This window comes from Pelophylax lessonae, assembly GCF_965119305.1.
Source record: "Pelophylax lessonae genome assembly, chromosome: 4".
Lineage (NCBI taxonomy): Eukaryota > Metazoa > Chordata > Amphibia > Anura > Ranidae > Pelophylax > Pelophylax lessonae.
The window spans coordinates 521332476-521357757 of record NC_138771.1 but is presented as its reverse complement, the minus strand read 5'-3'; the positions used below and the strand labels follow the sequence as shown (position 1 = coordinate 521357757).

Sequence of the window (25282 nt, the reverse complement as noted above, 5' to 3'; positions counted from 1 at the left end):
TCGCGGCTGCCCTGTGCAATTCTCTGTGCAGGTAAGTATAGACATTTTTTTTTTTTTTTACATTTACAATCATTTTAAAGCAGAACTAAACCTAGCTATCCCTTCACAGCAAACTCCTCTAAACACATCTTTGCACAATTAACAAAACAAGGGCGAATAGTGAAAAAGTTCCAATAACCTTATGAGGGTCACAAGCTCAGTATCTAACAAGGAATCTTTCTGCCTGCAGGACTGAGCAAGCTCTGCTCAACACAAGGACATTCATCACATCCACTATCAAGCCAAAGCACATTAACAAATCTTCCACATGACCGCCAACAACCACAAATCAACCGTTTCAAGGAAAATCCTAACTTACACTGACAAGCAAGTCAGAGTCTCACTCCAATAAAGGGAAATGATGGCACCACGTATACGGTTATGGATGACCTGCAGCCCTGGATCTGGACCCCATGTCTCAGTCTGACAATCCACTTCCGCTTTGGAGGATTTCACCCCCCTCATGATCAGAGTACTTTTTGCTATTCGCCACTGCACCAATTTAACTGGCAATTGCGCAGTCATGCAACACTGTTCCCAAATTACATTTGTATCATTTTTTCCACACAAATAGAGCTTTTTTTGGTGGTATTTGATCACCTCTGGGTTTTTTTTTTATTATATAAACTAAAAAAGAACAAATTTTGAAAGGAAAAAAAAAAAAAAAAAAAAGCAAATTAAAGTTTTTGTTTTTTTTTTTATCTGACAAGTTTTTTCATAAAATTTAGGCCAAAATGTATCCTGCTATATGTCTGGGGAAAAAAAAAAAAAAAAAACAATAAGTGTATGTTGGTTTTGTGAGAAAGTTATAGCGTATACAATGGTATACATACTTGAAATTTTTATTTTTTATATTAGTAACGGTGGTGATCAGCGATTTACAGCGGGACAGTGGGCAATCTAACACTGACAAATTGACACATCACCAGTGACACTAATACAGTGATCAGTGATAATACTATACACCGTCACTGTACTAACGACACTGGCTGGCATGGGATTAACATCTCGGGTGATCAAGGGGTAAATGTGTGCCTAACAATGGGTAATGTGTGCTGCTTTTTACTAAAGATCCTTGTTTCTTATGTCTGTTTTGCAGGCATAAGGCTCTGTTCACAATTCGGCGTCCCTGATTGTGGGTAAAAATTGCCACAATTCTGTCCCTGATCCCGAGTCACAGCAAATCGAGGGACGCCTGTGCGACTCCTGTCACTTCCAATGGCATCCTAAACGCGGCGCGATTTTGCCGCGATTGTCACCCAATTGCAGTAAAATCTCTCGAACAGAATCGTGGGGCGCCTATCGGCCAAAATAAATTCTTGTACTTCTTTTGGGTGACAAGCGCCCCGTGATTCTATTTGCGCGATTTTACAGCGATTTGTAAGCGACAATCGCAGCAAAAGTGCGCCACGTTTGGGGAGCCTTTGAAAGTGAAGGCAATCACATGGGTTTCCCGGGATATGCCGTGATTCGGGATCACAGGCAGAATTGCGGCAAACTGAACATAAGAAACAAATTGTTCCCTCTATACAGAGCCCTGTATTGATTGTGATTGGACAGAGTCGATCAGCAGGTCCTGGTCATGAATTTTAGGCCGGGATGCGCTGATTAAATCCCTGTGTTCAATCACAGCATAGGGGGGCGGGGGTGCGCCTGCCCTGAACCCAGAAGAAAGCCAAGACGTTCAGGTACATTACGGTGCCTGTACGAGCCGTCTGCTGCAGGACATTTACTGCAGAGGGTTGGCAAGAGGCTATAAAGGAAAATTACCATCTTTCTAATCAAGATACATAAATCCAACATAAGGAATATATAAAATGTTTTTCAAAATAAATCCAAAAACCACAATGTGCAAGGGTTTTTACTAGAGTATAACTGAAAAAGTAGGCAGCAACAGCGTCTGATAAAATAGTAAGCTGTATTTTTTTTTTTATATCAGTTTTTATACTTAGCTTTTCGTTCCACTAAATCTTCATGCTGTGCACAGCTCTTCCCAAGACCCCATCCGGTTCATGCATCTACACATCCTCTTCTAAGGACATAGGCTGGCTCCAGATAAGGCCAAGTCTATGGACCTAATTTGCACTTGCAAGCACCAGAACATCAGCCTGTAGTCCAGGCATGTCCAACCCGCGGGTCGCATGCGGCCCAGAACCGCAGGCAATGCGGCCAAGAACCGCAGGCAATGCGGCCCACCGCCTGCGGTTCAGGGACACCCGCAAGTGCCGTGCGATCCCCCGGCTGCCACGGGAGACTTAGGATGTCTGCAGTCAGTGACAGAGCCGCTGATTCCTGTATAGTTCTGACTCCGTCACAGGCACAGTGATATAAAATGCACTCCGCCTGTGACAGGAGCCATACAGGAAGCATCGGCTCTGCTCTTTACTGCAGCCGCTGCTTCCTCCAGCAGTACCTGACGTCATGACCAGCAGTACCTGCATGACCAGTATTAACCGCACCAGCAGTCACCACACCAGCAGTCTGCAAAATCAGTAGAAAAGGTATGTGCATTAGCGTGTGTAAGGCTCCGTTCACATGTAGGCATTTTTGGGGAGTTTTTCTGCTCTAGGATCAGCTCTCAAAACGCCCAAGACCAATTCTATTCATTTCAATGGCCCCTGTTCACATCTGAGCGTTTTGACGCTGTGAGCAAAACGCCCAACGCTCAAAAAAGTACATGAGCTGCTTTTTGGGCAGATTATAGGCGTTTTCCATCGGTCTCTAGTCAATCAAAAAACGCCTGCACAAAAAAACGCCTGCACAAAAAAAAACACCTGCACAAAAAAAAACACCTGCACAAAAAAAAACACCTGCACAAAAAAAAACACCTGCACAAAAAAAAACACCTGCACAAAAAAAAACACCTGCACAAAAAAAAACACCTGCACAAAAAAAAAACGCCTGCACAAAAAAACGCCGGCACAAAAAAAACGCCTGCACAAAAAAAACGCCTGCACAAAAAAAACGCCTGCACAAAAAAAACCACCAAATCACTGAAGTGGTCATGGTGGTTAGAGTGTTCTTTTATATTTCTCAGAAGAAGTAAACCTCTGTATACTGATTCCATTTCATTTGATCATCCTCTACTTGTGTTAAATTAGTGCAGGGGGGGCGCGGCGGCGTTTTATTGCTTATATACCTTAACTATAGTATATATTTTATATGCGCCCGAGAAAATTTCTCTACACTCAGTGTGGCCCAGAGAAGCCAAAAGGTTGGACACCCATGCTGTAAGTCCAAACCAAGATTGAGCAGTCTAGGGTGATAATGTGCCCACCACATCCAAGGACTGGTAGGCTGCAATACATATATTTCCTGCAACAGCCCGAGCTGTCCAACAAACGTGGCAGGTACAGGAAGTCCCAGATTCTGCTGCTAAACAATCAGAGCAGCTGTCAATCAACCAGGACAACTGACAGCAGCTTTACTGAAAGAACAGGGTGACCACTAGCCTGCAGGACTTGGAGTGGGTAATTACCTCATTTAAAGAGGGGCCACAGAGAAGAAATTGTCAGAATCAAAAGAGTATTAAAATGTACTCATGCCAATATATATATATATATATATATATATATATATATATATATATATATATATATATATATATATATATATATATATATATATATATATATATATATATATAAACCTTATACACCTACATTTACAAGGCAAAATGTAAGCGATTTACACAACTCTGGTATTTCAGCTTACATACATAAATACACACCCACACACCTTAGGGCTCTTTCACACGGGCGATCCGATCAGATCCGCCTGTCAGTTTTTTAGGCGGATCTGATCGGATCCTCCATGCAGCTCTATGGGGCAGCGGAGACACCTCCGCTGACACCCGCTGCCATCCGTATTCGATCCTGTCAGTGAAATCTGGACGGATGGAAACCCTATTTTTCCATCCGTTCAGTAATCGGAGCGGATCGGATCTGATGAGAGTGGACAGGCGGTCCGCTCTCATCCGATCCCCCATAGAGGGCAGCGGGGGCTGAGACACCTCCCTCTCCACACTGCAAGCGGAGACGGAGCTGTCATCCGCCGGTTCAGCGGGGATCGCGGATCGATCCCCGCTGAGCAACACGGATCCGCCTACGGAGGCGGACCGTGTGAAAGAGCCCTAATAGATAATTTTTAACCTTTGGGTTGTATATAAAATGCTGGAAAAGGGGCAAATGATTCTTAAAAAAATAAGTAGATAATCAGAAACTTCCAAATTAAAGTTTACCTTCACTCCAAAATACATCTTTGCCCTATTTTACTCCACACTCAATCTTTTTTTCTTTTTTTTAAACTTTTTTTCTTTATGGTCCACCCCACCCCCATTCTCGCCTAGAGAACAGCAGATACTCTTCTCCTGCAACCATCAGGGATACCCACATCAGATATCCCAGGAGGTATCAGCTGAGGAGTCACAGCGGTTGAGGAGGGTGGACCCCGCACAATATCAAGGGGCCAGCCGCAAAAATCCAGAAGAGAAAGAAGGCCGACTCCTAATGATGAAAACAACAAACCATAGAATATTAAAGGTAATGGGGGGGGGGGAATACACTTTTACAGCAGTTGCACAACACTTTGTAGGTATCAACATGAACTATGGAGTGAAAACAATTCCAGGACCATCATTCGCTGTTAAAGTGTTGCTAAACCCAGGAGCCTGCATTCACTATATCTGGTCTCCACAGTACACAGAACATGGAAATGCAATTATTTTAGTAAATATAAACTGCTAAATACCTTTTCTCATCAGCAGTATATAACAGTCTTGTGGCTTGTCAGTGTCTGGTTAAAGCTTGTAGGGGGGGGGGGGGGGTTATTCTCCGATTGTCCAATGCGGCTGCAGGACCCCTGACCCTCTGTCTGGACGGTGCTGATTGGCCCGGTGTTTATCACATGCACTCACAATGGAAAGAAAAAAAAGTCTAGCAATACACACCAAACTGAGCATGTGCAGAGTGACTAACACTCTGTTCTATCAGGAGATTGATTGTGTATAGTGGAAGAAGGGGAGGATCAGAGAAGATAGGTTTAAACCGCCTATTTACACAATGCATAGGATTAACCCCTTAGGTTCCCAGTGAGTGATACTGCATTTACAGACTGATTTTACTGTTGTGGGTTTAGTAACACTAAACTGATGACCAATACGTTTTTTAAAGCAAAACTTATGAACAATTTACCATAGTTTTTCCTGCCATTTACCAAGCTCATGCAAAATATTGGGTATGGTATGCGTGTGCACTAAAATTAATTTTATCTCAATCTTTTACTATATAGATTCGTACATAAAAATACATACACACATATATATAATAAAATAAAACACACAGACATACACACTAGGGCTGAACGATATTCGATGTAACATCGAATATCATGCTGCGGGCGTGGGCGATAGTCACATCGCCGGATCATGCGATATTGGGGACTCCCAGTGAAGGTAGAAGAATACAGCCCGACATCCGTCCCACAGCTCTCCTGACTGAGCGGTGAGCAGTGCGCTGTGAGCAGCGGCACAGGGAACCAATCACGCGTGCCTGCCTGCACACCTGGTTCGCTGTGCCGCTACTCACGTGATTGGTTCGCTGTGCTGTGGGGCGGAAGTGTATTGTGGGGACTGGGAGTGTGCTTCCGGTGCGAAGGAGCTGCCTGGTGGAGAGGACTACAACTCCCAGCGTTACCCCCACTTCCGGCGTTTCCGTCTGCCCCCAGCCAGAGAGATTCCACCTCCCTCCGGGAGAACCGACTTCACAGCCCGATCATGAGGGACAAACAGAAGAAGAGGTGGAGGGAGCGCACGTGGGCCGAGGCTGCAAAGAAGGTACCAAATACGGAGGGGAGGCGACTGTACCACGTACACCAGGGTAAATATCGCAATATACATCGTTGGGGAAAAAATATCGCAATTTGATTTTTTTTCCCCAATATCGTTCAGCCCTATCGCAGACCATGGAGAACAAGTGGCAGATGGGACATGTAGTTTATTCATTCACAAACCTATGTGTATGAATGGCATTGGTGTGTGGGCGGAGCTGTCATTTTAATGCGACAGCGACTGTGGGGAGAGAGGAACCCCCATCCACTGTTGGATAGAGAGGGAAGGATGAGGGGGGTTGTGCTTGGAAACCTGTTCCACCCTAAACATGGGAGTAACATGCAACATGTTCCTCAAAGTGGACTTGGCTTTTAACACACATTGGCTGCTATACAACAAGAGGATTACCATAAAGGTGGCCCATTCACACTTTTCTCTTACATGTGTCTTGGAACAAAGTACTGGTGCCTTTCTTTGGTGTGACAATGCACATTTTTGGCCCCATAAACTTCAACAGGAGCACAAGAACACATGTAAATGCAGACACACAGTCGCCAAGCCTTAAAATAAAAATAAACCATCAGTACATACTCATTACATAAATATTAATTTAATGGGTCATTCCATTTAAAACGAATGTTTCAGGATTTGGTTGATGTCGGAGAGTTAGGTTTCTTATATCTCAACCCCCTGGGCGGCAAGATACCTGTATTCAAAGTGGACCTAGCATTGGATACATTTTCATGCTAAGTAATGTGTAACACTTCCAGGTATTGATTACCTCTCACAGAGATTACAGTACTCCTCCTGACAATGCCTTCATCTGCTTTTCTGTCCAGGAGGGCCCCATCTTTGCTCAGCCGTCATCCAGGCCCAATGTCTACTTCCTGAACTGAGATGCTAGCTTGAAAAACACAATCCGGGGCGTGGCCGGCAGCCGAAGGAGATGGCCGCGTGAGGTTTGAGCTCCGATACTCCCGGTCTCTCCGCAACAACTAAAGCGACGTAGGGCAGCGACTCCGGCTCTCCTTACACCCTCGTGAAACCGGGAACCCTGAGGAGCAAGATGCGGAAGCGAAAGGATCGCGGGGGGCCCCGTAAGTTAACGGACTTTTTCTCCTCTACAAGTACACCCAGGTCCCAAAATGGCGCCGGGGCCTTGCTGCAGGCCGGAGCCTCGGCCGGATCGCGGCACAATAGCGGGAGGGACCCGGGCTTGCTCTCTCCATCGGCCAGCAGCAGGTCATCCCAAGGGGGCTCCCCATCCCACAGCCCGCAAAAACATGCGACCAAACGGTCGGAGGCACACCGATGTGCGGGCGACAGTAGGGAAGGCAATGGATCCCTGGATAGCACACTTGAATTCTACGCTAATATACGGGATTTTCCTACTACTGGGCAGCCACTCACAGATGTCACTATGAAGGACATGCTGATGTCCATTAATGGAGCGTTTCACAGGGAGATAGTGGCGTGTGTTAATGGCATAAAGACTGACGTAGTAGAACTTGGAGGCCGGGTGGATCATATTGAAGGGAAAATGGAGGAATTCTCTACTGCCCACAACGAGCTAGTGGACGATTATAATGCCCGGGGGGATGACCTAGATGCCCTGAGAAGCAAGATGGCGGACCTGGAGGACAGGGCCCGCCGCAATAATGTGAAGTTGCGGGGGGTTCCCGAGTCGGTCACCCCCCCAGAACTAAGAGCCTATGTGCAGGCTATGCTGCTAGCCCTACTGCCGGACACCCCGATCACTGAAGTGGTGGTGGACCGGGCCCATCGCTTACCAAAACCACAGCATTTACCGGACAAGGTTCCGAGGGATGTCATTGCGCGCATCCACTTCTTCCACGTGAAAGATGACCTTATGAGGTTTGCGAGGAAAACCACCCCACTGCCTGATCCCTACCACGGTATCTCGGTGTATGCGGACCTATCGCAATTTACTATGGCCGCTCGGAAGAAGCTTATCCCATTGACCAAGCTGCTTAGAAACAACCAGGTGCAATACTCCTGGGGGTTCCCCACCAAGCTACTTATCATTAGAGAGGGCCGTACACACGTCATCCGATCGGTGGAGGAAGGATTTGCCCTCACTAAAAAATGGGGTTTTCTCCCGGACCCGCAGGAGACCTCTCCTCGTGCAGAACCTACCCGTCTAGAACCGGAATGGCGTAAAGTCAACAGCTGAGCCCGAGCTGCTGGAGAAGTTCCCGGGATACTAGTACCATGGATCCACAGCGGATTCCTTTTGCACCTTCTTCAAGTCGCTTTTTTTTTTCTTTTTTTTTTTTTTTTCTTTGCCTTTATAGTTTCCTCTTGATGTTTCCACTCTGAGCAGTTGAAGTTACCTCCTACCTGGATGAGTCGGGGTCCAGGAGTGACCGGGTGCTCGGAGCTGACTCCCCCCTGACCAGTGTCTGCGATCTTATCGCATGACGGGGTTTACTCCGAACTCTTGTTTACTTGTTTTTTGTGCTTTTTGTGTTTCATTTTGTTTTATAGTTCATTTTTTTGACCTCACCATTGTCTACGAAGAACTGGAAACTACTACCCTGATGACCAAGAACTTTTACATTGCATGCGCTCAACACCAGCAGCACACATGGGGGACTGTGTCCTTGTACACTCTCTACAGGTACTGTCCGCACTGTCTGTCCTTTTTCCTATCTCGATATGGAGGACGCTGCTTGACCTATGAAGACCCTGCTTGTAGCGAATTAAGTCTGATAACTGCAAAGTTTCATTATCTTTATGCCTTTTCTCTTTAAATGGTTATTAAGATAGTTTCTATTAACGCACACGGCCTTAACAGTCCTTTCAAGCGCAGGTCTCTCTGGCGGGAGGCTCGCGCTTTACATGGAGATGTAGTTTGTGTCCAAGAGACCCACTTCGCACGGTCCAATCCTCCTCGGTGCTCTGACAGGTCCTACCCCCACATTTTCTCCTCTTCGGGTGCTACTAAAAAGAAGGGTGTACTTACTGCTATTAAAAATTCTGTTGCCTTCACTTTACACGACTCGTTGGCCGACGAGGCAGGTCGGTACCTTATCCTAGTCTGTGACATTAATAATATCACCTACACAATTGTTAACCTTTATGCTCCTAATCAGGGGCAATTGCGATTCTTACGGGCGCTGAGGAGAAAAGTGGATCGTGTGAAAAAGGGTCTCACACTGTACTGTGGGGATTTTAATTGTATTGCAGATAAAGGGTTGGATTGTTCTCCCACTCAGGGGCGTGCGAGGGCTACTCTACAAAAGTTTTTGCACACCTCTGACTTATATGATGTCTGGCGTTGTTTGAACCCTACGGAAAAGGACTTCACGTACTACTCAGCCCCTCATGGATCGTACTCGAGAATAGATCTATTTGTGGCTGACCTACAATTCCTAAGAGCGGTTGAGAAGTCTAACATCCACACTATGTCCTGGTCTGACCACGCTCCGGTCTCGTTGGTGCTCTCGGAGCCCCATATGACTACCCCGGTCCAACTGTGGCGCAACAATGTGTCTCTGCTCCGGGAAGCGGGCCATCGGGAGCGGATGGGTGGTCGGATTCGGGAATATTTTGAGGATAATGACACTCCGGAGGTGGACATATTCACACTATGGTGCGCACACAAGGCGGTTTCCAGGGGGATTCTTCTCCAACAGGCCTCTAGAGTAAAAAGGGCGAGGGCTCGGGAGTTGGGTTCCCTGATGGGGAAGCTCAGATCCCTTGAGATCGCTCATAAAGCAGACTCTACCCCACTTAAATTGGAGGAGCTTACTGAGTGCAGAAAACTTGTCCGTCTTAAACTTCTAGAAGAACATCAGCATCTCTTGTTCTTATCTAAAGCACGATACTATTCTCAGGGTAACAAATCGGGCAAAATGTTAGCTAATTTCCTGAGACGGAGGCACCAAAACACTAAATTGCCCTCTATCAAAGAGCCCACAACTGATATCCTAGTACGCCACCCCACTGCTATAGCCAACGCCTTTTCTAGTTACTATAAGGCACTCTACAACCTTAAGGATGATGCAAAGACCCCTCAACCTTCAGAACCCCTTATTAAGTCCTTCTTAGACTCCTTGCATCTTCCCACTATAACGGATCAGATGCGGCAGGTAATGAATTCCCCTATAACAGAGGCGGAAGTTCAAAAGGCTATCTCGTCCCTACCACCTAACAAATCTCCAGGAGCGGACGGCTTTTCGGCTGAATACTACAAGGCATTCCAACAAACCTTGTCCCCATATCTTTGTAAAGTATTTAATGCGGCTGCCCAGCGTGCCTCCTTCCCAGAGGAAATGTTACAAGCAGTGATTGTTGCGCTTCCGAAGCCAGGCAAAACGCCTGATGTGCCCCAAAATTTCCGTCCCATTTCTCTTCTGAATTCGGATCTTAAGCTATATGCAAAAATCCTAGCTGTGCGCCTGGCCGATGTAACTCCCTGCCTGATCAAAGCGGATCAGGTGGGATTCGTGAAAGGTAGACAGGCGCCGGACGGCACTAGGAGAATGTTGGATCTCTTGCAAATGGCTGAAAACAGGAAGGTGCCCTCGGTGTTCCTGACGTTAGACGCAGAAAAAGCGTTTGATAGGGTTCACTGGGGGTACCTAAAAGCGATATTGACCAAATTTGGGTTTCAGGGACCTATGTTTTCTGCTATCTCTGCCCTATATACTAAACCCTCGGCCAGGGTGTTTACATCCGGTGCCATGTCTGACAGCTTTGTGATTACCAATGGAACGCGCCAGGGGTGCCCCCTGTCACCACTTATTTTTTCCTTGGTTATGGAGCCCCTGGCGGAGGCCATTAGGAGTGATCCCAATATCTCGGGTATTGGAGTAGGGGGAAGAGATCACAAAATCGGGCTATTTGCGGATGATGTGATCCTTACCCTGACTTCCCCAACACGGTCCCTCCACCATTTGCAGTGCCAACTGGAAGCTTTTGGAGCCATTTCCTACTATAAGCTTAACGTAACAAAGTCCATGTGCTTGCCGATTTCTTTGTCTGCTAGAGAGCTGCAAAGCCTTAAGAGCAAGCACCCTTTTCAATGGACCACTAAATCGGTTCCGTACTTAGGTATATCTTTGGTGGCGCCGACATCTCAAACATATCATACTAATTTCACCAAATTGCAGTCCATCGTTCGGGACGACCTAGCACATATCGCCTCCTATGAACTATCATGGTTGGGACGCATATCTGCACTCAAGATGCTGGTGCTACCGAAGATTCTTTATTATTTTAGGACACTCCCGGTGGTAATCCCGGAGGCATTCTTCAATAATATGGACAAGGAATTTCGGAGATTCCTGTGGGGGGGTAAGGTACCGAAGATCCCGTACTCTATACTGATTAAATCTAGATCTGTGGGAGGCGTCGGCTTCCCGCGCCTCAAAACTTATTACGCGGCCGCCCTATTAGATCAAGCGAAAGCTTGGTTTGACCCCACCTCAGATAAATTATGGGTGCTTTTAGAAAAGGCAATAGTGGCGCAAAGGGAACTCCCAGCCTTGCTTCTGGCCTTTGTATCTGACAGTGCAATCTGCATCCCCAGGATATCCTCTTTGCAGGCGACGTTACGAGCCTGGAAAGTGGCACAATCCTTGACAGGGATCCCTAAAACTAAACTGGAACTGAAGCTAGACTCCTATGAATATCTTATACCTTCACTGAAAATACCTCTTGGGGAATGGTCTAGGTCATCCTCATACCGGGAAATACGCAACCATCCTGTTAATAATCCCTCTTTTTTTAGGGCCCAGCTATATCACTACCATATTAAACACCCTAATCCCTTAGTGGAGGTACCTTCTGATATCTGGGACTATTTCTCAAACCACTACAGCAAACCAAGGGGACTTTCGTGGTTCTACAAGGCACTGCAACACCATACTAGGTACAGCAAGTCCTCTAACGAATTAACATGGGAAAAAGACCTAGGGGAGGAATATACGGAGCGTGAATGGCGGCTGGCCACTCGCTCCGGATATTCATTGACACATTGTACTACTCACTGGGAGGTGGCTCTCAAAATCCACCACCGCAGCTATCTGACCCCGGTGCGCCTGGGCAGAATGTTTGGTGACGCTTCCACGGCCTGCTGGCGGGGGTGTGGGGGACAGGGAACGCTATTTCATCTTCTATGGCAATGTCGGTGTCTCACAGGCTATTGGGCGGCGGTGTTCGCTCTACTTAGGTCGGTGACCGGGGAGCTGATGCCAATGTCCCCGGCCTTGGCTCTATTGAACCTAGGCATCCAAAAAGTGCCTCCCTTACACCGAGCTATCGTTACCCATATCCTCACCGCAGCCAGGTTGACTATTACTGCGGCTTGGAGATCGGAAAATAAACCTCAAGTGTTGGGGGTAATTAATAGAGTTCGTTCCCATTATTCATATGAAAGATTCTTTGCTAATGTTAATGGACAGTGCACGCAATTTGAACAGATGTGGAGTTGTTGGTCATCGAAATACCCGGGATAGGGGCAGCCTTGTCTCTAGGTGTTTTGTTATAATGTAATGCTTATACTTTTGAATGATGACATGTACTTGCATGTGAGGTTAAAGTTTTAGACTGTCCAGTTGATAGTCTTATGTATTAAGGATCTATGTTTCTCGACTGTACAAGGGTTGAAATGCTGTCAGAGTTAATTGTAACTACCACATTCAATGCCCACACGCTACGTGGGGGCAGTGGGTGGGCGTCCCGTGGGTTGGCGCCTGGCCCCCGGGGGGGCTGGGGGGGGGGCCCGCGCTGGATCACAGTGTTGTTCCCGATGGGGGTGGTCCGGGGTGGGTTCCCCGTTGGCGCTGCACGGAATTGTTTGGCTGGGGGGCCGACTAGCGGGAGGCCCTATCCCAAGTAATAGGTTGGCGCTGTCTGATGGCTGAATTGGGTATACATTGTTCATTGTGATTGTTGCGGATTTCAACTGGTGTACCTGTATAACGTATTTGTTATTTGTTCTTTTTCTTGAAAATTTAATAAAAAACTATTGAAATGAAAAACACAATCCAGTAAATCCTGATGCCTGTGCAGTTCTTGGTTGTGTTCACAAAGGTCTGACACAGATCAGCCCCTACTCCTGCAACCTCTCAGCTTGTCACTTGTTATGTTACAGAGGGGGAGAGGTAACTGAGGAAATCCTTCATTCTGCCTAGACAAAGACATTGACTGATGCTCAAGGACTGTTTTTAAGGCTCCTTTCACATTGACTGAGCAATCAGGTCTGCCTGTCGGTTTTTCAGGCAGACCCGATCAGACCACCCACGGCTCTCTATGGAGCAATGGATGTCAGCACATGTCTGCTGACACCCGCCGACATCTGATCCGGTCCGCAAAAAAACAGATGGAGAGCTGTTCCCCCATTCGTCCAGTTGATCAGATCAGATGACAGTTGGATGAAATGGATAGGTGGTTCATTTCTATTGACAGCCCCATAAAGAATGGCGGGCCGTATCTGCGTCCTCTCTGCCTCAGATGAGCAGACACAGACCTGTCATCCCCCTGCTCAGTGGAGATCAGCAGAGCAAACCCTTGCTGAGCGGGTGGATCCGCTGGTGGACTCCCGCCAGTGAGAAAGGGGGTCTTAATCATCTGTGTCCCATTGGGGAGATTTACCTTCACTTCCTGTTCCATAGCTAAACAGGAATTGGGGAAAAAAAAAAATCACTGCAAACTAAGGGAATTCCTTGGGGACCCCCAGGTCAGACTTAGTGTCCCCGTTGGAATATTTCCCCTCTTGTTACTTTTCTGGGGACAACCCAAAATTTTGGATTTTCTTTTACTTACACTTTTAATAATGGTAAAACAGGACAAATAGAGAGGGGGAGTTTCCTTACTTGGGTCACAGACAGTGATAAAAGACAGGGGTTCCAACTCCTCCCCACTCTATCCAAAACTAAAGAAAAAAGTTTTGCCTTTAGTTATACTTTAATTCTGCCTAACTTAAAAATGCTTTTTATCAAGCTTTTTTGAAAAATAATTTGGTTACTGCATATGTTAAAGTTACTAAATCCACAACCATAAAATCAGTCTGTATATGCAGTAAAGCATGCTTGTATATTGACTGTGGAACCTAAGGGGTTAATCCTGCGCATTGTTTAAACAGGCTGTTTAATACTGGTCTTCTCTGATCCTTCCCTTCTTCCACTGTCCCCAATCCATCTCCTAAAAGAACTGAGCATCCAGTTTGGTGTGTATTGCTAGTAAAATTTGTGTTTTTCTTGCATGGTGCATGAGACCAGCACAGGGCCAATCAGCACTGTCCAAACAGAGGGTCAGGGGTCATGCAGAGTCATAAGACAGTCAGAGAAGAAAGAAAACTCCTCCTACAAGTTTTAACCAGACAATGACAGAAGTCACAATACTGCTATTATACTAACGAGAAAAGGTATTTAGCAGTTTACATTTATTAAAATGATTGGATTTCCATGTTCTGTGTACTGTGGGAGACCAGATATAGTGAATGCAGGCTCCTGGGTTTAGTAACACCAAGTCCAAATTAAAAAGCGTGCATACCCCTTTGTACCTGTACAGAAGCTCTGGACAATGCAGGAGAGGAGCTTCTAAAAGAACCCACCATTACCCTGAATGGTCAAAGCAATACATTCTATGATAGCGGTCAAGTCCAAAAACACAGACTAGAGGGTCCTATGATCCTTTTAGCTTTTTCATCCATTTTGTATTATGCTGGGACCTTTAACCACTTTACCACCGGAGGATTTTGCTGTCTTACGTCCAGGCCACTTTTTGCGATTCGGCGCTGTGCGACTTTAACTGACAATTGCGCGGTCGTGCGACGCCGTACCCAAACTAAATTTACGTCCTTTTTTCCCCACAGAGCTTTCTTTTGGTGTTTATTTTGAAAAAATAATATTAACATTTTTTTTATATGAAATTCCCCCCAAAAAATTAAAAAAATCTAAATTTTTTTACATTTTTGGCCAATTTGTTTTCTGCTACCTAGGTTTGGTAAAAAAAAAAAAAAAAAACACAATAAGCGTATTTTGATTGGTTTGCGCAAAAGTTATTGCGTTTACTAACTAAGGGAAAGATTTCTGTCATTTTTGGTGTTTTTTTTTTTTTTTAACGCGTAATGGCGGCGATCTGCAATTTTTTTTGCGGGACTGCGACATTGCAGCGGACAGATCGGACCCTTGACTGACATTTTTGACACTTTTGGGGGTACAAGTGACATTGTGACATCAGTGCTATATATATGAACAGTTACTGTAAAAATGACACTGGCAGGGAAGGGGTTAATTTTATTGGAGAGGGAGGGGTTAATGTATGCCTGGTGCTTACTGACGTGTGTCGGGGGAGGTGACTGAGTGAGTCAGGGACAGGTCGCATGTTCAGCTATGCTGAACACTGCAATCTGTCACTCCTTGTCACTGAGGAGATCCGCCCGCTCTGTTTACACAAGCGGGCGGATCTCCAAACTCGATTCCCCGACGATCGGGGAAGAGCTGCGGCGATTGCCGCGGCTCCTCCCCTGGCCTGACTCCCGCTGTGACTGAACACAGCGGGAGCGCGCCGCCTACAGGGGGGAGGAGTCCAGCGACGTAGGTCTACGTCGCTGGATGATAACGAACCACTTTGCCGCAGTACAGTCAATGTGACTGGTCGGCAAGTGGTTAAGCTGCAGCAGGAAAAGAGACTCCATATTCAACAGCAGCAGATCTGAGAAAAAGTACCCTCACCAATGATGTCCTATAAGAATCCAAACAGTGGCTCCGCCCACAGGTCCGATTACTGGGGGGACAAGAGACTTTGATGAAAAAAGGAGTCCTGCTTTTACTGAAATATACTACTAGTGTATTTTGTCACAGGAGGCATTTATTCACACAGATGTGCAAAGTTACTGAAATCCCTCTTTAACCACCTTATACCCCCCTGATTGTAAAGATAAAAACACAACATTTACACGGCAGGGTAGCTCCAGCCATTGGACTCCAGCTATTCGGAAATGACCGGTGTATGTGATCATATGGATGCCGGAGCCTAGACACAGTCAGCTGTATCCAGACTCAGACATCCACGTTGTTGCAGCAGCATTCGTTTAAATAGGCTGAACAGCTACTGCTGATCACTTGCTTGGTCATTCCAGCCACAAGAACCCGCTGATTCTTGCCGGTGCCTACAGCTACTTGCCCGTGTAAGAGGCCAAAATATCACTCCAGAAATCACTCAAGCGGCAGACAAGAGCACCCATGAATGTCTGAACTGAACCATCCTTGGCTAGGACACGTTTCACAGACAGGCTGTACAGAGCTGATTTGAGGGAGCTCTGTACATGTGATCGCTGTGCTGGCCAATCACAGTAATCACAGATATCAATATCAGATGTAGTGTTACGTTGTAAGCCCCTCCCTTCCTCTTACAACGGAAGGGGAGGAAGAAAGAACTCATCAAATCAATAATTCACTATATCCAAAGTAGCAGTTGTGGTGGGGAGTATTTGCCCCATTTCATCCCCCCCCCAAAATCATATCTCGGCTTCATTTTATTATCTATTAACCCCTTACCCCCCCTTACCCTGCACATCTGAATATTAACCCTTTCCACGTTCTAACCCTCTTTTTACCAACATGTTTCTTCATTTTAAAGAAAATGGGGGGGGGGGGGGAATGACATCACAGCATCACCTTGAGGTGTCTACTTTCCAAAAAGGTGTAATTTTGGGTTGTTTGTCCTGCCCTAGTATTATTTGATATGTCTTATAACAGAAATAGGTTGCTTTTTATATTTGTACAGAAAACATAAAAAGTCCATGAGAAAAAGCCCAGTATTCTCTCACAGAATCTGTGGCCCATGCTTGCTCAATCTGTCCACAGGCCCTTATAAAAATTCACAGGGAAAACTTTTCAGTTGGTCAAGGGTGAGTTTCCAAGAGAACCTGTTACTGCCCTGAATGGATGAAGCAACACATTCCCCACCAGCTCCCAGGTTCGCAAACACGACAAAAGGGTCCCATGATCTACAATGTTTTATTAATTTCACATATGGCGGAGTTCCCAGGTTGCAGCATGTAAAGTAAGACTCCAAATTTGATGGCAGCAAATCTGAGAACACAAAGCATAGTTCACTTCAAAAACAAAAAAATTACTAGTAATACACACCAAACTGAGTGTTTAATAAATGCACTTATACCATTAATAGGTTTAATAAATGCATCTATATTAGTAAAAAGTCCCTCTGGTAAGGTGGAGGCAAGAGGCTGGAGAGTGGGGCATGGGAATGAGACGATGAGACTGTGCCTTTAAAAACAGACCTGCCCCCCCCTCCCCAGTGATGACCTATAACAGGGATCCTCAAACCATGGCCCTCCAGCTGTTTCCGAACTACACATCCCATGAGGCATTGTAAAACTCCGACATTTACAGACATGACTAGGCATAATGGGAATTGTAGTTCCTGAACAACTGGAGGGCCAATGTTTAGCCGGTTGCCGACCGCCGCAAGTACATATACTGCGGCGGTCAGCCCCGGCCAGGCAAAGTGACGTACCGGTACGTCACTAGCCTGTCACTGGCTTGTGAGCCAATAGCGGGCGCGCGCCCGCCCCGGCTCGTTCCCAGACAAGTCAGTGCGTGTGACCGGCGGACCCGATGTCCGCCGGTCACTCGTGATCGTTCGGCGAGAAGGGAGAAAGGCAGGCGGCTAATGTAAACAAGCCGCCTGTCATTCTCCCCTGTGTAAAAATGGAGATCACACGGCTCTACTATGTAGGACCATTGATCTCTGTTTTTACACTAGTAGCCATGTCCCATCACAGTTAGAAACATGCCCCTAGGACACACTTAACCCCTCCCTCTCCAATACAGTTAACCCCTTCCCTGCCAGTGTCATTTTTGCAGTAACAGCGCATATGTATAGCACTGATTACTGCAGTAATGTCACTGGTAACCCCAAAAGTGTCAAAAATGTCAGTCAAGGGTCCGATCTGTCCGCCGCAATGTCACAGTCCCGGAAAAAAAAAAAAAAAAACACCAAAAATGACAAAAATCTTTCCCTTTGTTAGTAAACGCGATAACTTTTGCGCAAACCAATCAAAATACGCTTTTTGCAATTTTTTTTACCAAACATATGTAGCATAAAACAAATTGGCCGCAAATGTTAAAAAATTTTGATTTTTACATTTTCTTTTGGGGAATTTCATATAAAAAAAAAATGTGAAAAATATTGTTATTTTTGCAAAATTGACGCTTTTTTTTGTTTATAGCGCATGATCAAAAAAAATCGCACAGGTGATCAAATACCACCAAAAGAAAGCTGTTTGTGGGAAAAAAAAGGATGCCAAATTTGTTTAGGTACAGCGTCGCACGTCCGCGCAATTGTCCGTTAAAGTCACGCAGAAAAAAAAAAAAAAAAAAAAAAAAAAAAAAAATCGCAAAAAACCTCCTGGTCAGGAAGGGGGTAAAATCTTCCGGGGCTTAAGTGGTTAAAGACCCCTGACCTAGAAGAATCTAATGATTGATTCATCTCACCACTTGTAGTCTCATCTTGTGACTTGCTGTAAAAGTTACAATGTTGAAGTCTCATAACCGGGAAAGAGGAGATTAAGGAAATACTTCTTCCTGTCTGCAGCTGACTAATGATATCACTGGGCAAGTCACCTGAATCAATCAAGGACTGCTTATTAAAAAAAGTAAATATGCAATTCTGCTTTATTAGTTAAAAGGCGCAAAATTTTCTAAATAGACAAAGTGCCCTAATAAATTCTATCAATAGCATCCTATAAATCTAGCCCAGCACCTGTATCTAAAAAATCACTTTTGACTGTACTGACCCTGTAAAGAGAACCAGTCACCTTTGGAGTCAATGCACAACATGCCTACATAGGACATACCGTACATTGCTGGTATTTGATTTTTATTTTTATTTTTTTGTATTGGATAGATTTCATAGCAGAAAGTAAAAAATATTTTTCCTTCTTCAAAATTGTCGGTCTTTTTTTAATTATAGTGCAAAAAATAGAACACCCAGTGGTGACCCAAATACCACTAAAAGAAACCTCTATTTGTGGGGGGAGACATAAAATGTAATTCATGTACAGCGTTGCACGACCACACAATTGTCAGGTAAAGAAACGCACTGTCCTATAGAAAAAAAAAAAAATGGGCTGGTCATGGAGGTAAATCTTCAAATTTTTTTACAATTTTGAAAAATATATTTATTTATTCACAACATTGTTGGGGGAGGGGGGGCTTTGGTGAAATATTAGGGGTCTAAGCAGAGGAGAAGAATGATGTACAGGGAGGGTGATCAGTGCAATTGGGGATGGGGGGGTTTATGCAGTTACAGGAACCGATTCCCTGTATGGTTTTCTGTAACAGCTGAAAGCTGACTGGAGGGAGAGGAGGAGAAGCCAGCTTTTAGCTATACAGGGGGATCAGTGCCAGTTATTGCCCCGTGTGTATGTATGAGTGATACATGTGTAGATGTATGGGGAGCAATGTGTTCTATTGTGTGTAAGTGATACGGAGTGTATGAGTTATATTACAGTGTGTGTATACGATTAGTGATACATATTGTAGCGTGTATGATGGATATACACTCACCAGCGACATGATCAGGTACACCTTGCTAGTACCGGGTTGGACCTCCTTTTGCCTTCAGAACTACCTTAATTCTACGTGGCATAGATTCAACAAGGTGTTGGAAACATTCCTAAGAGATTTTGATCCATATTGACATGATAGCATCACACAGTTGCTGCAGATTTGTTGGTTAAACATCCATGATGCAAATCTCCCGTTCCACCACATCCCAAAGGTGCTCTATTGGATTGAGATCTGATGACTGCAGAGGCCATCGGAGTACAGTGACCTCATTGACATATTCAAGACACCAGTGGTGAGATGATTTGAGCTTTGCGACATGGTGCATTGTCCTACTGGAAGGAGCCATCAGAAGATGGGTACACTATAGTCATAAAGGGATGGACACGGTCAGCAACAATACTCAGGTAGGCTGTGGTGTTAAAACGATGTTTAATTGGTACTAAGGGACCCAAAGCATGCCAAGAAAATATCCCCCACACTATTACACCACCACAACCAGCCTGAACTATAGATACAAGGCAGGATGGATCCATGCTTTCATGTTTACCCCAAATTCTGACCCTACCATATCGCAGCTGAAATTGAGACTCAGACCAGGCAACATTTTCCAATCTTCTATTATCCAAATTTGGTGAGCCTGTGTGAATTGTAGCCTCAGTTTCCTGTTCTTAGCCATCTGCTTCAAAGTTCGATGTGTTGTGCGATCATAGATGGTATTCTGCATACCTTGGTTGTAGGGCTGCAACTAACGATTATTTTCATAATCAAATAGTTGGCCAATTATTGTTTTGATTAATCGGATAGAAAAAAAAAAAACACTCAAAAAGGTGTGGCGTATAATTTAGTTATTATGTAAAGTTTAAAAAAAAACGATAATTGATTCTTGAATATCTCTATGCAGTGGTCAATACAGATAACCAGCTGTATAGTGAGAAAAGATAAACCTGTGCTCAAATCCCAATAGCTTGTACATGTATTTAAACTATCAGGCTAGGTTTCCACTAGTGCGGCTACGAAGTCGTGCTACTTCTAGCACGACTTCGTAGCAAAAGTAAACCACGGCTTCAGTTAGACTTGTCCCTCATATATAGAGGGAAGTCGCGCTCAAAAGTAGTACACGATTTACTTTTGAGGTCGCGGCAACTGAAGCCGCGGCAGTGGAAACGTGCCCCATTGAAAACAATGGGTTTTGACTTGCTGTGCGACTTGACATGTGTCAAGTTGCACCGCAAGTCGCACTAGTGGAAACCGAGCCTTAGGTGCTAAAGGGGTGTGACCACATATTAACACTGCAAATTCTGGATGGACTTCATGTGGACTAAATATCCCTGTTTTTTCATTGTATAGTTTGCTGGAAAGGGTGCTCTGATACTAAAACCAATACCTTTTTTGTGATTCCATTGACTCGCATTGAGTTCTGTTAAATTAAGTCGCAAGCCGCAATGAAATCAGGAAACCCAAATTGCACTGATCTGTGGCTTTAAAAATCATGCTGAAGTAGCGCAATTTCAAAGCCACAGAAAGAACAGTTCTTCATAATTATAAAGAAACGGTAATCATTTTTCATTAGTTCTCTACGGCTTATCCAGTCCCTTTTATATCGGTGACAGTGCTCAGGGGGAACCTGCTCTCACCTGTGAAAAGCAAAGGGGGCCAGTGGCAGACCTGACAATTCTGGTGTTCAATGACAAATGCCAATCGAGCTCCATGGTGCCAGGCAGTGAGCACCGGACCCACTAGAGGACGTCAGGCCCTCGGGCCACCCTCATCCAGTCTGTTTCTGATTGTTTGGTCAGAGACATTCACACCAGTGGCCTGCTGGAGGTCATTTTGTAGGGCTCTGGCAGTGCTGATCTTGTTCCTCCTTGCACAAAGGAGCAGATACCCGCCCTGATTGATAAGGACCTTCTTTGGCCCTGTCCATATCTAACTGCCTGTCTCATGGAATCTCAATGCTCTTGAGACTGTGCTGGGAGACCCAGCAAACCTTCTGGCAATGGCAAGTATTGATGTGCCATTCTGAATGGGTTGGACTGCCTGTGCAACCTCTATAGGGTCCAGGTATCACCTATCATGCTACCAGTAGTGACACTGACCCTAGCCAAATGCAAAACTAGTGAAAAACCGTCAGAAAAGAGGAGTAGGGAAAAAGATGTCAGTGGTCTCAACCTGTAAATACAATTCCTGTTTTGGAGGTCATCTCATTGTTGCTCATCTAGTGCCCCTGTTAATTTCATTAACACCAAAGCAGCTGAAAATGATTAACAACCTCCTCTGCTACTTAACTGACCAGATCAATATCCCAGGAGTTTACCTGACAATGCTATACTCTGGTTAAAAATTGTTCCTTTAATTTTTTCAGCAGTGTATATTATTGTGGTGTGAATGATGAGGAATATATAATATATTATGGTGTGAATGATGAATGACACATACTATGGGGGGGTTGAATATAATGAGCGATATATAATATGATGTGAATGAGGAATATATACGATTATGGTATGAATGATGAATGACACATACTATGGGGGGGTTGAATATAATGAGCGATATATAATATGATGTGAATGAGGAATATATACAATTATGGTGTGAATGATGAAGGACACATACTATGGGGGGAAGGGGGTTTAATGAGGGATATATATTAGATAGTGTGTGAATAATGAGGAATATATAATATGATGTGAATGATGAGGAATATATATGACTATAGTGTGAATGATGAATGACACATACTATAGGGCAGGGGTTTTCAAAATATGGCCCTCCACTAGTTCAGGAACTACAATTCCCATCATGCCTAGTCATGGCTGTGAATGTCAGAGTTTTACAATGCCTCATGGGAAGCGTAGATCTGTAACAGCTGAAGGGCCGTAGTTTGAGGATCCCTGCTATGCATGTATACACCTGGGGTGTATATGAGCGATATATTATATAGTGTGTGAATGATGAGGAATATATAATATGATGTGAATGACACATGCTATAGGGGGGGGGGTTGTATATAATGAGCGATATAGATTTATTATATAGTGTGTGAATAATGAGGAATATATAATATGATGTGAATGATGAGGAATATATATGACTATAGTGTAAATGATGAATGACACATACTATAGGGGGCGTATATGAGCGATATATATTATATAGGGTGTGAATGATGAGGAATATATAGGATTATGGTGTGAATGATGAATGACACATACTATGGGGGGGGGGAGTGAGTTTAATGAGTGATAAATATTATATAGTGTGTGAATGAGGAATATTTAATATGATGTGAATGACTCATACTATAGGGGGAGGGGGGGTTGTATATAATGAGTGATATAGATTTATTATATAGTGTGTGAATGATGAGGAATATATAATATGATGTAAATGATGAGGAATATATATGATTATAGTGCGAATGATGAATGACACATACTATAGGGGGTGTATATGAGCGATATATTATATAGGGTGTGAATGATGAGGAATAAATATGGTTACGGTGTGAATGATGAATGACACATACTATGGGGAGGGGGGTTGTATATAATGTGTGATATAGATATACACACACACATATATATATATATATATATAATATAGTGTGTGAATGGTGAATGACATACTATGGGGGGGGGGGGGGGTTGTATATAATGAGTGATATATATATATATATATATATATTATATAGCGTGTGAATGATGAATGACACATACTATGGGAGGGTTGTATATAATGAGTGATATATATGATATAGTGTGTGAATGATGAAGAATATATATGGTTATGGTGTGAATGACACATACTATAGGGGTGAGGGGGGGGTTGTATATAATGAGTGATATATATATATGATATAGTGTGTGAATGATAGGTGATGTATATTATAGTGTGGGGGTGTAATATGAGGGGGACAGTGTGTGACATCCCCCAGTGATCCCGCTCACCTGTGTCCCCACCACCACGATTTGTGGTAATTGGATGACATCCGACCCCACCGTGTTGAAGACGTCCTGCAGCTTGTTGATGACGGGGATGAGCGCCTCCATTTCTGCGGCCCGAGGTGGGGATGAATGGAGAGACTCAGAGGGGCGGCCACCACTCACAGCCGCCGGCTTCTCCGCTCAGAGAACCATTCACCCGGCCCACAGGCCTCTGCGGCAGGGAAGAGAGGCGCGGGGACGGAAAAACCCATAGGCGCAGGCGCGGGGAGCGGGACCTGCTGGGGTATGTAGTTTTAGCGGGTGAGGAGGAGCTTGAGAGCACCATCTTTGAGTTGGGCAAAATATTATCGGTGAAAATAAAAACGTCCTTTTCATTTAGTTTTTTTTTTGTAGTTTCCTGGCTTAATCTCGGTTTTGCCAATAATATGGTATTTGCAACCAATCGTAAGCGTTAAAAGGTGAAAGAAAAAAGAGTCTATGGTGCTGCTTTTGGCTACCGGAGAAAAGGAAACGATGCTAGTTTTTTCCTATTTGCGGACTGTGTGTCCGTGCAGAAGGAAGTGCGCTAGTTGACTTTATTTGCCCACAAAAAATATGGCCGCGGTAGGATGACAGCTGAGTGACCGGAAATGCGACTTGTAACAGTTTTAAATGAGGAAGTGTCTATTTCAAAGGTCCCTGACAGTGACATTGGGAGATAAGAGCACGCTGTAAGCAGAGTGCAATCCTAACACCCAGCACAGAACATGTATGTAGAATGGGGGACTACTGACATTCATGGAGGTCATGGTTGCTTCAGTGCTGCTGGAACTGCAGACATACAGTATTGTAGCTTCAGTTTCCAGAGGTTCCTTACTGCTAGCTAATGAGCCCTCAGAGGACAATGACACATTGATGTCTTATCACATTCATTATCTGTGTGTTATTAGGTACATTTCCCCTCACTTCCTGTCTTAGAGAAACAACAGGAAGTTAGAAAAAGTCTCCTAAAGTGAGGGGAAATCCTATCATGATTGTCTCAGGAACAGATGTCCCCACCTAAAGATTTCTTCCTTACTTCCTGCTCTGGTGTCTGATGTTTTGTAATTCCCCTATTTTCTTTGTTGGTGACAAAAGTCATACAAGGAGAGAAGTGCATGTCTCCGATGGGGGGAGGGGCTAACCCTTCCCCACTCTACCCAAAGCAAAGTGGACCTAACATTGGGAAAAAAATGAACGGGCAGGCTCTTTAATGCAGAAGAGATGTGCAATATCTCTTCTGCAGTAAATACTCGTACCTGCCTGTTCTCATTCTGTAGAATGTACACTGAGCTGTACATGCAGAGATCAGTTTACATTCCGGCACATGTCTGTGTGCCCGGATGACTGTACCTGTACATGCATGCAAGTGACATTATCCTGTGCCAGACAAGAAGCAGGGGAGAAGATTCCAGCAAGGGACCTCACGGACATCACACTGTTGGCAACCAGTGTTGCCAACCTAATAGATTGAAATTTACTGACGCGACACCCAAAATTTACTGGCACAGCCAAGTTTTTACTGGCTTTTCCAAAAGTTACATAATTACAGTTTCAAAGCGATTGTAAAGTCTTGTGTTTTTTTTTTTTTTAAAAACCAAACATGTTATACGTACCACCTCCTCGTAAAGCGGTGTTAATTTCATCAAGGAAAACTTTTTCGTCAAAGTTTTTATCAGCGGCATTTTTACAGTGACCATAACGAAATAAAAAGTACAGCACATTTTCGTCCACTGACGAAAACTATGACGAAAATCAAATCCATTTTCCATAACGAATTAAAACCGAATGAAAATGTGAGGCTAACTTCCGGTTTTCACAGAGCTCCGCCGGCTTCCGCTCCCAGCAAGCAAGCGAGTTGAATCGACTGTGTGCACCGT

General features: G+C 44.6%; 1 protein-coding gene across 5 annotated transcripts in view; it reads right to left on the bottom strand.

Annotated features, from left to right (window-relative positions):
- Positions 1-23626, bottom strand: part of DNM1L (dynamin 1 like) — a 497546-nt gene extending 473920 nt beyond the window's left edge. For all 5 annotated transcript variants that reach the window (XM_082256168.1, XM_082256167.1, XM_082256170.1 and 2 more), the window contains exon 1: positions 23388-23626. In XM_082256168.1, the coding sequence (XP_082112294.1) occupies positions 23388-23489 (102 nt within the window). In that variant the 5' untranslated portion in view covers positions 23490-23626. The remainder of the gene's footprint in view (positions 1-23387) is intronic.
- Between the last annotated feature and the right edge of the window lie 1656 nt (positions 23627-25282).